Source organism: Amphiprion ocellaris, chromosome 8 (genome assembly GCF_022539595.1).
Source record: "Amphiprion ocellaris isolate individual 3 ecotype Okinawa chromosome 8, ASM2253959v1, whole genome shotgun sequence".
Taxonomy (NCBI): domain Eukaryota; kingdom Metazoa; phylum Chordata; class Actinopteri; family Pomacentridae; genus Amphiprion; species Amphiprion ocellaris.
Genome location: NC_072773.1, coordinates 23,778,391 through 23,793,566, shown reverse-complemented (window position 1 = coordinate 23,793,566; position 15,176 = coordinate 23,778,391). Strand labels below are relative to the sequence as shown.

At 39.1% G+C, this 15,176-nt stretch overlaps 1 protein-coding gene across 1 annotated transcript in view; it reads right to left on the bottom strand.

Annotated features, from left to right (window-relative positions):
* The window catches only part of LOC111567042 (acid-sensing ion channel 1-like), a 70,286-nt gene extending 67,454 nt beyond the window's left edge, over positions 1-2,832 (bottom strand). The window contains exon 1 of the mRNA XM_023267896.3: positions 1,696-2,832. Within this exon, the coding sequence (XP_023123664.1) occupies positions 1,696-2,057 (362 nt within the window). The 5' untranslated portion in view covers positions 2,058-2,832. The remainder of the gene's footprint in view (positions 1-1,695) is intronic.
* Between the last annotated feature and the right edge of the window lie 12,344 nt (positions 2,833-15,176).

Here is a 15,176-nt window from a genome sequence, read left to right as displayed (position 1 = left end):
GCTTAAATATCATGCCACAAGACATTTGCCAGACCAGTGATTCCAAATATGGGAAGTGGGCGGAGAACAGTCTTAAATGGATTTCATGCCACAAGCACTTTCATTTCTGGCCGGGGGTATAACAGCTAAGTGTGCCATTGCATCGCCTCTCTACCTTGCCAAGGGAGGCAGGATAATGAGCGCTAAACCTACTTCAGAGCGTAAGAGTTGAGACGAGTACACGGAGAAGGAAACTTAGAAGGAAATCCACCCCCTTTATGTTTTGGTGTTCAACATTTTTCTTTGTGAACTGCTGCCTGAAATGTGAGGTTTGGAGACGTATTCATGTAGAAGAATCCAGATGGCAAGTGCTGATTATCAGTCACACCAGCGTCGCAGGGAAAACAGCTAATTTTAGTGTTCAATCTGGGATCTTCATTAAAGATTTAGGATTGAAGTTACCCACATAAAAGCAAAGCCGCCACAGGCCTCCTGCAATGAATGCTGTCCTCCAACTCTTTAACTGACAGCAGGTCTGACGTTCACATCATCTGAACTTTTAAGCTGTTGATCACTGAGATGACATGCCGGTCAACACTTGCTTCCCCAATCAAGCCCGCCTAGCTAATTGTTTCATTACTGCTGTCTGTGTTGCCATTTGCAGATATATTACAACACCACAGGGAAAGCAATCAAAGAGCTTCTAAAGCCAGGATTAGTCGCAGTCTCCTCTCTGTGAGATATTTCCTCCTCCTCTGCTTCTTGTATGATCTTAATCACTCAAAATTCATTCAAACTTCTTTTTTTTTTTTTTTAAATATGCTATCAACTATAACGTTAAATCTCTGCCAGCTCAGAAACAAGCGAGTGTAATGACCAGGAGTGGAATTTCTTTGCAGCTCTGCTGAAGTTTCAAAGACACAAGGATTTAAATGTGTAAATGACAAGAATACCCAGAGCAGCTGCCATTTCGCTTGTAATCAAAGGAAGCAGACTCTCCACGTCTTTTCCTCCTGTGCATACACGCTGCTGCCAGCTCCAGTATCCAGAGCTTTCAGCTGCACCAACAAGGCGGCTGGAGGTTTCTGATTATAGTGCCTCGCTTAATTCAAGCCTGACGAGCACGCTCTCCAAGCACAGGATGACTCAACAAGGTGGAAACTGTTAGAGCTTGTTGGACGAGTGAGACCAAATTGGATGAAGTATTCAATCTTTCAACCGGAGTAACATTGCCACTCTGGAAAACACTCACTAGAAGCTGAAGTCCTGCATTTAAAATGTCACTTAGAAGTAGCGCTGGGAAAATAAAATGATCAGATGCAGAAGTTGGGCCCCTTTGAGTGATAGATTATTCTAAAAAACGCTTTAGTTTGTTAGCACAATTTTAGCATTTTGCATATTAGACGGTTAAATCTGCAACCGTGTTGTGTAGAAACACTATAAGGAACTATATTTTTTTTTAATCTAGTCCAAAGTAGAGTATTCCTGTCTGATATGTAGTGCAGTAAAAGTACACCATAGCATAAAATACCAATGAAAGTAAAGTGAGGAAAGTACCTCATGGAGCACGTGTAGCTTGAAGTGAAAATGTAGAGCGTTTCAATGGAAAAATGTTCTTATAGTAGAGGAAAATGTAAAACAGGTGCAACATTCATGCAGCAGAAACAGCTTTGCATATCATATTCTGCCTTTTTTCAGTCACATGTGGAGTTTTACCTCTGGTTGAGCAGGGCCAGCAGCTCCCCTGCGTGGTACAGGTCGTTGCGCGTCACCCGGCTGAACCGGAACGCGTTCAGGTTGCAGAAAGTGACCGCGGGGAACGTCATGATAGGGGTCGTGACCTCATCCAGTTTGGTGACGTGCGGGTACTCGAGGTAGAAGTGGATCCGGTCCACGCACACGTACAGCAAGAAAGTGAGAGAACCCAGGAAGAACACGACCCAGAGGCAGCGTTTGATGCAGAAGCGCTCGTACGTGAAGATGTGAGAGATGCCGTGCAGGGTCGAGCTGTGCGCAAAAACTTCTATGGGTGGAGGTTGATTCGAGTCCATTTCCTCGGTTTCCACTTTGAGATCCATTGTCAGTGTGCAGCACTCAATGGCAGAGTCAGAAAAGAGCTTCAAAACACTCGCTGTGTGGAGAAACTGGGCAGATATTCATTCACCTGTAGCAGGAACTGTCATTATCCATCCGAACAGGTGCAAACGCGCAGATAGCCGCTCTGTCACCTGGTGCGGTTTGGTCGCCATCACTCATGCACACAGATCAGGAAACATTGTGAGCATCCGCCGCTCCTTCAGAAGAAGAAGAAACAAAGTCAGTCGGGATTGTGCAGGGATTGTGTGTTCACAAAAGCAGGCACGCAAAAGCAGAATGAGTCAAAGGCAAGATGCCAAAGCGAGGGTCCGTCAGCGCTGCGCTGCGCTGATGTTTTGCAGGTTTCTCACTGGGTTGCAGTAAAGCAAAGAAAAATAAGGATTGACAAAGTATTTCATCAGCGTGGAAAATTCGCTGGGCGATTAGAAGTCCAGTGAAGCACGCGTTATTCCTGCACGCCAGCGAGAAGAAACCCGGAGCACGAAGAGCGAGAGAAATCCTTTTTGACACTTCGGTTCATTTATTAAGAGTTCCTCTGTTGCTCCGCTGCACGCATCGTCCCTTGGCAGATTTTCAGGTCAGATCAGGAGATTTTGGTCCACTCCGGAAACGTGTTGAGGAGTCGGACGGTTGGTTGTGATGAACGGTGGAGAGTCGTGAGGTTTCCTCCGCTGTTGTTTGTCTGAAAGCAGCAGCAGCAGCGGACTGGAGCAGAGCAGAGACGCTCTGTTCACCTGTGAGTTGATGGAGTTTTTTTTTTTTTTCTGTCTTCACTACACAAGACCGCAGCCTCAGAGGGAGAGCTGAGGAAATGGGCTGTAAAGTGCATTTGTTATCTGGCAATCTGCTGTATTTAATCAGTGTTGTTTAATTATATTAATGTAATGTTGGATATAATGCCAATACAGCTTCATTATTTTAGTAGGTATAATAATATATTTTATTTGTAAGCGCCTTTCTTGTGACACCCAAGGTCGCTTTACAGGAAAGACAGAACAGATAAAAACTATACAAAAGATAAAAAGCATATATAAAGATAAAAACCGTACATAAAGATAAAAGAAATGTACATAAAGAAAGAGGCAATTAGAGAGAATAAATTGTCTGGTATTATCTGTAATTTCACAAAACAGAGAAAGTCTGTAAAATAATTATTTTTAAAATGCAGTTACATACCATTGAAAATTTTCCATTTTTACAGTGTTGTCTATTTTTGGCAGGTTTAAGTAATTATAGCAAGCTCCCGAAGATTTTCTAGAAAAAAAAGTCTAAACTTTCCTAAAATGATCGAAGCACATTATAAGTGTGAGATGACTTGAGGAGTAGCATTATTGTCAAATTATTACAGCAGGGCCGGAGCAAAGGGGGGCCACCTCAGACCAACATCTGACCACCCAACACAACCAACAGTAAACACTACACAACACTCGGACAGTGGTAAAATGAGACACATTTTGGATTCTGGAAGCATTTTATACTTACCAAAGCCTCAGCTCCCAACATTTTACAATTCTATAAACACTGTACCCCCCTTTCTGCACTATACAGAAGAAAAAATAAAGCAAACACAGAACTGGTGAGTCCATCTCAGACACAATTTGTCCTGAGAGTACTTTTTTCAGGTATAATGGGACACATTCATTGTCAAAACAGGACACCTTATAATTTGATATACATAATTAGGACACTAAAGAAGACAAAATAATGTAAGTTGAACTGAACAGTTTTATACATTACATACAATAATATCTTTGTATTAGGGTGTGTGGGATTTAGGTTTAGCTTTGAATTCAGTTGAAGCTTTTGTATGCACTCTTAAACACTGCAGGGATGAAACCTACTTGAAAGAGTTCTGGAAATAAACTGCTGCACAATTCAAAATGTACGCAAAACCTGCAGCTAAAAGAAAGAAGCTAAAGGCTTGATAGACACGGAGTAATGTCTCAGCTATGTGGGTGTCCTCAGCAGAACAAAGACAGCTTTGACAAGAGTGTCTTACATAATTTTAATTTAAATTATCTTATATGCTATCACAAAATTTGAAAAAGCGTAATTTCAGCAACTGCTCAAGGTTTTAATCAATTGTGGGTTAGATTAAAAAGCTTTTTGCACTGTATATGAGCTCTCATGTACTTCTGCATGTCAGTTTTGCCTGAAAACAATGAACAACGAAAAAGACTAGAAACTATTTGCTGGGGAAAAATAAATAAATAATAAAGAGACATTGTGCCACCCCACTGTTAGAAATAGTCTCAGCTTAGCCGCCCCTTTTAAAAACTGTCTGACTCTGCCACTGATTTGAAGTTTGAAGCATCAGGGAGATAACAGTTAGCTAGATGAATGTCACTTTGGTGAACAAAGAGGCTAAGAGCAACCAAAAAAGAGACATAACAAGGAAAAGCCAAATAAAATGAGTGCTGAAATTCTACGATGCAATTTTTTTTGGAAACAGGGCTTGAAGTAAACATAGTCTGAGACTCAACTGCAAAACTAAAGCTAAGCTAACTTTGCTAACGCTAAACACCAAAACTACACAGGCATGTTGTTAAAGTGTTAGTGATTTGGAGCCTTCCAATCATTTCCTTACCATGTTCACAGCAGGTATCAAATTAATAAAGACAGTCTTTGGAGCTGTGTCACAAGTTATAGCGCTAACTAGCTTGTAGCTATGTCTACTAGCCAACTATGTGTTGTAGCAGGGCGTTAGCTACCACATTGTGGTGACATTTGAAGCGCACTGATGCTTTAAACATCAGAACAATAATGTTAATAAATCATCTACCTTAAGGTTCCACAAATAATAATAATAATAATGAAAAATAATTTAAAAACATTTTAATCATATAGTTCCTTCCTTTAAAAAATAAATAAAGTAATAAGAACCAAAGCTTAACATGTAACAAGATAAAAAAATATTATTTTTGAATAAATACAAAAATTACCATCAGTTAAGAAAAATTCAAGCAATTAAAGTGAGTCGAGTAAAGATTTCAATGCTGATACTGGGTTTGCCTGCTTGAGATAAATGAAGAATTAGGAATTATCCATGAAGTCCTGCCAGGGGATAATAATAATAATAGTAGTAATATTAATACCATTTTTGTATAGCAGTTTTTGAAAACAAAGTACAACAATACAACAAATATCAAATTAGACAAATAATGAAAACAAATTCAAACAAATCAATAAGATCCCAAACATGCAATATAAGCAAGATAAGATATCTTAAGATAAACTTTATTGACTTTAATTTACAAAGTCTAGTCAAATCAATGTTTTTTTGCAGCACATTTAACACTAACAATGATGTAAATAACAATCCTTCCGTATGTTACTGAACACATTTTGGGTCAGGTAGTTAAATCTTTAATTCTAAGTCACCCGGACTATTGCTCACCCATATGGTCCTCAAAAGGTCTGCTGAACAAGCTACAAACTGCCCAGAATAGAGCCGCCAGACTTGTTTTACATTGCCCCGTCAGTTTGAAAAAACACAAGGTATGCATTGTAAACTCTCATGGTTAAAAGTACAAAGAAGGCTTTCTTTAAGTACAGTCACATTCTTTAGTAATACTTTTTATTCCACCAAACCTGAGTTTTTACACAATGGAATTATCAGATGTAGTCAGATTCATAGTCATTCTACTAGATTAGCAGATGATGGTCAAGTTACATTACCATGCCCAAAATCCAATGCTTCAAAAAAGGCAGTTATCTATCGTGCCATCAAACTTTGGAATAGCTGCCCCTCCACATACGACAATCTAACACCAAGGTCTCATTGAAATACCATCTTAGAATGCATTACTTAACGGCTGAGCAATAATCCAGTCCAGCAAATATCATGACTTATTTCTGCTTTGTTTCCTGTTTTGTTTGTTCCTGCTGATTGAATTATTGCTCTGAAGACTAATATCAACTTGTCTGAATGTAATAAAATGTGAGATTCCACAGCACTAATGTGCTGTTGTTAGTATTACCGTAAACATGATGTACTTTAAAATGTCTATTTTGACTGATGTGATCTGTAAATATGACCTTTTTGATGTAATGTTGTTTTCTTTATCGGATCCCAGAAAGACAAGCTGGTGCTATTAGCATCAGCTAATGGGGACCCTTTTAAATAAACAATCAAATCAGACTCGTAGGAAGTTAGCAGATCAAAAATATAAGAAGTCGTCAGACCATTCTAGGCTTTTAAAACAAGCAATTCAAGTTTAGAATCGATTCTAAAACTCACAGGTAGCCTTTGAAGCGCGGCAAGGACTGGTATAACGTTGCTTCTATTAGTACATGTTAAAAGCCTGACAGAAGCATTTTGAATCAGCTGCAGTCTTTGGATGTTTGGCCTTCTGACACCAGAGTAAAGTACATTGCAAGAGCAGAGCCTGCAAGAGATAAAAGCATGGATGATTTTTTCTATGTCTGCAGAAGAAAGGAGTGACCTGATCTTGTTTATCCGTCTCATTTGGACAAAGCAGAACTGTATCAATACAGCAACACATCAAAATGCACAAATACCAAAACATTCTGGCCACTCACCACAACTGGAACAACAATAACATGCATCAGATCAAATCGGTGTCAATAAATAGCAGCTGCTGTTTGTTATAAACTTATCAGATATTTGCTAAAATGCATTTGCAATGTGTTCAGATGTAAGAACTGTCACTGTGGGCAGCATGACAGAATCCACTTTTGCCACAGTGGGTAGTGGGTGATGGTGGCTAAAAGACTAAATTACGAAGTTGGAGCTCTTCCTTGTCTCTGAAACAGAAAGGTCAGCAAAAAGCGGTTTTCGGTCATAGCTAAGTCTTTCCCACAAAAAAGCATTAAATTGCCATTGTACAGTTACAATTATTGGCACAATTACTGCACTGATCCTCTGTGAATAGGTCTCAATCAGCATTGTACATCTGAACACTGCAATCTCACACAATTATTCTTTGCAAAAACTGCTCAACTTCTGTCATCTTGCACAGGGATTGCAAGTAAACAGCCCTTTTTAGTATGGAGGACTAAAAGTGCCAAAATTAAATAAATAAATACATCATTAAATAATTAAATAATTAAATATGTCATTAATTAATTAAAATTGAAATCAAATATGTCATTAATTAAAATTGGAATTAAATACTTAAATGTGTTATGAAATAAATACATCATTAAATAATTAAATGTCATTAATTAATTAAAATTGAAATCAAATATGTCATTAATTAAAATTAGAATTAAACACATAAATGTGTTATTAAATATGTCATTAATTCATTAAAATACCAATTCATTTTAAGTAAAAAACATATATTATTATTTCACTTTAATTATTTCATGGTCCTTGTGTTGCAGTGGATCATGAATTTATTTTGTCTGTCAACCCCGCCCATCAAAGTCGGTGGGCGGATCCTAACACCTGATTAGTTACCCTGCGCATCAAGTCAAGGCAAATCGATTCCAGACAATGGATCGATGCAGAGCTTGTGAACACATTCCGATACACTGGGTGGCGCTATTCACCTCTACGTTGGTTTGGATACGCAATAAAACAAAACGTTATTGGCAACCGCTAAAGACTCGGTCCTCTTGCCCAAATGTTGATACAGCGCGGCGCAAGACAAAATTTCCTTTAGCACCTACTCGGCTCGTCTCGGTTTAGTTGTTTTCCCATTACATTGAGTACCACCTCATCGTGGGTGGAGTCGTCATAGCACGGCGGCCCGAAAGTCGCTTACCGTCATTTCTGTGCCACACAAACGCAATGCAACAATGTACATGGAGGCGATGGTATACCTGCTGCTCGGTCTGTGGCTTTCTGTCAGATTCAAAGTAATAGAAGAGTCGGAGAAAGCTGAGAGCGACGAGTCGAAACACAGGAGACACACAGGAGAGTTTAGGAGGCGATGCAGCAGTATCAAGCTGAAGACAAGAGGATATGAACTAGACGACATACGAGGGTAAGCTAATGCTAGTTCGCTAGCTATCATGTATCAGTCCTGTGAACGACCCTGTAATGGCTGCAGTTTGTCGCTATTAGGTATTAAAACATGTATGCTGTGTATGTGTTTCAGATGGCTCTCTGATGAAACTTCATGGGATTTACCTGAAGCAGCAGCACATGAGCCTGCAGTGGCACAAGGTGTAGAGGAGGAGGACAGAGATGTACAGGATGCACTGATGCAGTACGTGTCATGCGGAAGTTAAAAGTTATTATTCTTGTTATACTTCTGTTTTTCTGTCCCCGGACCGCTATTGTTTTCTTTAATGCAATTCTGACAATAAACTTTTGTACCTTTTGCAGATGTGTCTATGCTATTGTTTGTTTGTGAAGGTTAGCAAGGTTAAATGAGAAATTAAACACAAAAACATTAAAAGCTGCTTTAAGAAAATTCCAGTTTGATAAATCAGTATTGCTTTGGTGTAATTCAGTCAACAGAATTATGAACCATAAAGTAGTTTGTGTTAAAACATGTTAAATCCCATTAAACATAAATTCATTATTAGGGAATACAGAATTGTTTGGTTCAGACTGTTGACTCTTTTCCTACCAGTGTCTTAGCAGACAAAATGAAAAGTTATGATGCAATCACATAAGTCACAAAATAGTTTATTAGTCAGCAGCAAAATCAAAATGATTTACAATGTGCAAAGTACAAACTGTGGTGGGCCTCTCCTACAGTGGAGGGCTAAAAGTAAAACTATATACAACTACAGGTGCTGGTCATATAATTAGAATATCATGAAAAAGTTGATTTATTTCAGTAATTCCATTCAAATAGTGAAACTTGTATATTATACTCATTCATTACACAGAGACTGATATATTTCAAATGTTTATTTCTCTTAACTTTGATGATTATACCTGAATACTAACGAAAATCCCAAATTTGGTATCTCAGAAAATTAGAATATTGTGGAAAGCTTCAATATTGAAGACACCTCTAATCAGCTAATTAACTCAAAACACCTGCAAAGGCCTTTAAATGGTCTCGCAGTCTAGTTCTGTAGGCTACACAATTATGCTGCTGACCTGACAGTTGTCCAAAAGACGAGCCTTTTCATGATATTCTAATTATATGACCAGCACTTGTAAATCTCAAATCTATGGGAGGTGGACTCGCTCACACTCGCCGGCTGCCCACTGCCTGCCTCAGCTACCCCAGCACACCCAGCACTGCATCATTCAGTTTCACAGCTACCTAGTGACTATAAGAAGAATGGTTGCAATACTACACTGCACCAGAACGTAAATTAATTAGAGTGACTTACTTATTAAGTCAATGGGAAAAAAAATGCAGCTGCATATGTTCTGTTTATGTGTCACTGTAGCTACATGTAGCTTTCATCAGGCCTTCCTGAGCTGGCATGCTGCAGTTTGCATTTACACCTGCCTGAATTCTTGGTCGCTGGTCTCGCTGTTCTGATCATGCTTGCAGGCATTTACACCTGCAATAATAATAATGCGAAAATCAATCATGCTCTCTGTTTACCGTGTCTTACCGGTGATAAGACGTTGCTGTAACGTGCTGGAGGTCGATGTTGACAGGGTCGGTGTCCGAGCTGGTACTGGTGTCGAAGCTGGTGGTGGAGAGGAGGCAGGGGAGCTGGGAGCTCCGCGACGGAGGTGGAGTAGGCTTCGCATGTGGAAAGGGATTCTTGAACAGAAATAAACACTCAGCCGAAGTACACGAAAAACACGACATGCTGACTGAAGTATTAGCTTCTGAGAGCTAAACGTTAGAAACAGCAGCACGAAATACAAGCAGAGCACGGAGCTAGCGCTGATGGCAAACTAGCTAGCGCTGATGGCTAACTAGCTAGCGCTGATGGCTAACTAGCTAGCGCCGATGGCTAACTAGCTAGCTTATTGTCTACTACAGGAGACAACGGCGTTATTTTCTAAATATACTTGTTTGCTTAAAGGGAGTTTGCCACCAATGGGATAAATGATGTAAAAGTTTCTTGAAGTCACAAAACACTCACCATTCTCGAACGTCTCCAATAATGCAGCGGCTGAGTCTTCCTCCTGTTGCTGGCGGTGCGGTGCCAGTAAATAGCTTCCATTAAACCTCTTCCAACACCTCCTGGTTGACCCACGCCGGCCGTTGTGGTCCTTGGTGGACCGATAGTCACTTCTGAGCTTTTTCAGCTTCTCCCTACACTGCTTCATTGTCCTCTTTATATACAGTCTACTGTATATATGTGAGCGGCCATCCGCTCAGAGACCTCCTGATAAACTTTATCCGTCCAGCTCCCTCTGTATTCTTTGGTCCACCACCAAAGACAGAAAAGTCTCGACCTCTTCATTCACCCACGATACAGGTCTGGCTGTCATATTAAAATTATGAAGACAGAGAGGTCTGTGAAGAGCAATGCGCACCGTCGCTGTTTACAGTTGTTTTTTAATGCAGGGTTTTGTTTTCGTGCTGGAGTTGCTATGTGTCGTCACTCCCTGTCCAATCAGTGGCCTGCACTATGGAAACGCCACATTATCGGCTCATCTCAGCTCGCTGGGAACCTCAGCTGAGAAGGTGCTGAAAATAGTACCTGGTACCAGGCACTAGTCCGTATGGAAACGCTCGCAAACAAAGATGAGACGAGCCGTACCGTGCCGAGTAGATGCTTGTGGAATCGCGGCTAAACAAAGACGAGCCGAGCAGTGCCGCGCCGAGTCGGTCCTAAAGGAAAAGCCCTCTCCGAGCATCGCTGCAATTTGACAGGCTGGTAATCCACAAAGAACGTGATGTTCCAGAACTTCCCTCGGTATGCCAAACGCCCTGGTCCCTGTGTGTGCTCCTGTTGCGCCCTGGTACCAGAAAAGCAGCGGAGTACTTCTTCTAAATTTGCAGTCACTCTACGGTCAACATCTTGGTCGGAAAGTGCGGAAATAACTCCAACAACTTCAATAAATTCCTCTGCTTTACACGCTACATTCTCGGGGTCAGCAGGTCCTGCTTCCACATACTCTGCAAGGTCTAAAATATCTCTCACCAACTCTCTAGAAAGTTCACAGCGATCCTCCCTCAACACAGCCTCCATGTTTAGAAAGACTTCTTCTACTTCCGGTTTCAAGGCAGACAGAAGCAGTGGATTAGACTAGATTCGCGTTAGTCCCGCCCACCGACTTTGACGGGCGAGGTTGACAGATAAAACAAATTTATGATCCACTGCAACACAAGGAACATGAAATAATTAAATAGTGAAATAATAATATATGTTTTTTACTTAAAATGAATTGGTATTTTAATGAATTAATGACATATTTAATAACAAATTTATGTATTTAATTCCAATTTTAATTAATTAATGACATATTTGATTTCAATTTTAATTAATTAATGACATATTTAATTAATTATTTAATGATGTATTTATTTCATAACACATTTAAGTATTTAATTCCAATTTTAATTAATTAATGACATATTTGATTGCAATTTAATTAATTAATGACATATTTAATTATTTAATGACGTATTTATTTATTTAATTTTGGCACTTTTAGTCCTTCACATTTTAGAGTACATCTGCAAATTCCTAGTTGGATTGGGGTCAGCACTCGTCCACTCCAGAACATTTACTTAGTTGTTTTTAAAGCATTTGTGTGTAGTTTTGACTGTATACCAGGAAACCACATCATCAAGTTTGCTGACCAGCACATGCCAGGTGCTTTGGCTTATTGTCTTGCCGGGGGAAAAAAAAAATCTCCCAAGTGACAGTTTCAGGCTGTCACGGGTTGTCCTCAAAGATTTCCCTTTACTTTTCTGCATTTATTTTACCCTCTACCTTTAAAAGCCTGTCTGGCATGCTTCTCAGCAGCAGGATCTGCCACCACTATGCTTCACAGCAGGCATGGTATGTTTGTGATGATGTGTAGGATTCGGTGCCTGCTAAGCACAGTGTCTCATCTGATGGCCTAAAACCTCAATTTTGGTCTCATCAGATTGAAGAAATGTTGAGACCTTCCTCAGTCCAGCTGACTCCAGATTCTCCCCCATGCCTTCTGGTGAACCACATTCCTTCCATTTCTTAATGATGATTTACATGTACTCTAAGAGACATTCAGTGAATTGGTATCTTTTTTGTATCCATCCTCTGACTTGTGCTTTTCAATAATCTTTTCAAAGGGCTGCTTTAAGTATTCTTGTGTTTTAATGGTGTAGTTGCAACTAGAATCACTGACTGGAGCTTGTGTATTTATACTGCAATCACTTGAGACACATTCACTGCACATGGATGATCTCCATTTCACTTGTTGTGGGATTTCTAGCATTAATTGGATGCATCACCTGTTGAGTTAAGTGAATCGCTTTAAAGGGGATGAATCCCTATGCAATCACTTATTTTACATTTTATGATTTTAATTAATTGACATTACTTTGTAGAAATCTGCTTTCAATTTTACATGAAAAAATGTTTTTTTGGTAATTTCTTGTCCAAAAAGCTAAATTACATTGACCTTGATTCAAAATTGAAAAGCAATAAACGCAGAAAACTTCCAAGAGGGTGAATACTTTTTATTGCCCCTCTATTGGAGCATTTGTTTTTTTTTTAAATCTTAGAGACCAAAGCCAGAACTAAATGGGAATACATATTAAATCTACATTTGCCAGGTAGCAAGAAACACAACTCCAAATGAATGATAATGTTGCTTCGTAACGGCTGGATGTGTAAATCAGCAATTTGCCAGCAGCTTTTCACACGACATTATCCTCGTTAAACAGAAACAATCAAATCTGATTACTCTGACCTTGTGCTTGAATGAGCTTCAGAGCCGAACGCTGACGCCTGTGAACAGTGATTCCTTATATGTGCTGAGGTGCCTTTGAACTGCAAAGGGACTGCTATGCTTAGGAGAAAAAAAGCAAACGAACTGCATAATCAGTAACTATAAATCTTTGAAGTGAACCGAACAAAGTGAATTTAATCTGTAAAGTTATTCATGATTTTCACCTCCATAACCGGTATATCAACTTAAAAGGTGATGGTATGTCCATGTCGGATTTAAAAAGAGCAAACTCACATCACAGACGACTTCTCTAACCCTCTGTAATTAATTCAGTTTCAAAGGAAACAATTTATACAAGGACGCCCAGAGGAGGAAACAGACATTTTTGTCACAGATGTCTTTACATGGACAATTCCAACACCAAATTTGAGGTCATATTATTCCTCTGCTCCAACATGAAGATAGAAGATGTCTGCAGTTCTTTTGTCTCTTCAAAAAAACAGCAAAAAAAGAGGCAAAGTTCATGTTTATAGAAACAAAAAGCCCTGAGTACAGCCTCAGAGAGAAAGACGCCTATAGGGTCTGTAGCTATAGTGTAGTTTGTGGAAGGCACAATACTGACATTTTCTGCTGCTCTGGGTTAAAAATCCCTGCTATATTTAGAAAGCGTCATTTTGCAACATAATATTTTCTTTATGAGGAAGAAAGAAGGCTGAGACTAAAACAGTCTCGACTAATCAAGTTATAGCCAAAGAAAAATGAAAGATCACAGCTGGAAATCAACATCAGTGCAGTTTGGTACAAAGAGGATGACAACGAGCAAAGCATTAAAAGAATACGTGAGCAATCTAATATTGTAGTTCATAAAGTTTGGGGTCTAAAAAGAGACAGAGGGAGATTTTAGTCCTCCCAACACTGGATCCTACACCTCCCATAATGCAACTTGACAACTTGATTTCTTGGCAAAATGTTAACTATAGAGGTTAATAGTCACACTGTTTTTTAATTAACAGTCCAAAACCCAAACATGGTCCATTTGCTATTATGTTCACATTTAACCCTCTGGATTTGAAAGGCATGGTATTATTATTATTTTCTAATTACAGACACTACACCATTTCAGAGCCAGAAGCTGTAAAAACAGAATAATTTTTAAACTTTATGGTGGGTCTTGTAATCCGTCTGTGCTGTGCCGTTCAATCAGGAAACTTAGCCAAATTTAAGCCTAAAATTGTGATATATAATCAAAATCACGTTTTTATTGCCTAAACAGATTTTTACTTGTTTGGTTTTTTTTGAAAACACAAAACTTTTTGAGCTCCTCGGTGTAGCTTAGAAGCCATCTGCCATCAGCTGTGATATGGCAAAAATTCAGAGAGTATTTGGTTGAACTGCAGGCTGTGTTTACTCAGAGCAAAAGTAGTAAACTATCTATAGTATGTAGAATCACATTTTATTTCCAATATTGTAACACCAGAGGGAACTTGGAAAAATGTTGTACATGCATTTAAGGTTTTTTTTTTTGTTTGTTTTGTTTTGAAAAATATGTATTCAAACAAATTTAACTTTATTTTTTAAAATTGTTTATGGCAATATACCCGTGTGATAGTGTGCATTTCAGCTCTCTCTACTTCTAGCCATGGTTGTGCTGTTGCCATAGAAGTGCAGGACATTGCATCGCAGTGAGTAAAACTTTGACAGGAGCAAAAAACGCCCAGAAACTGCTTGGTGCTCAAAGGGTTAAGACAGAAGAACCAGACAAACCCTTTGCATTTTAGTCAAAAAATTGTCAAACTGATAAATCAGTTCCTTAAGTTAGCTCTAATTTTAATATTGCTACAAGTTGTTTTGCATTATTGTGTACTACACTAAGGTATTTCATGAAACAGTATCACATGGTGCATGGGTCATATGTCATGGAGGTGTAGTGATTTTTGTCCTTCATTTTTATTAGATTCCGCAAAGATTAAATTCAGCGAATCTGAGGCAGAGAGAAAGACCTTTCAGTGAAAATAACATTAACTTTACAAAACCTCTCCCAGAGGTGTGAAGGACTGAGGCTATGTGAACAGCGTCTCTTCAAAACAAAGTCATTATCAGCAGCACAGCAAAGAAAAATAATGATATGTGCCATGTTTAGATTGGACCCATGAATAAACAATGACATTTAGTCCCCAGCTGGATACTGGCGTGAAAAATGGATCTGGCTGAAAACATGGCTGAATCAAGCTTTGTTAATATCACAAAATATTTATTACACGTCAAGAAAGATGCATTACCCACCCAAAATACACCAGCATGAACAGAAAAATCCTCATCTGTGACATTAGGAGCCATACTCTATTCTCCACTGTGCCCCGGGGCAGTTCGTATC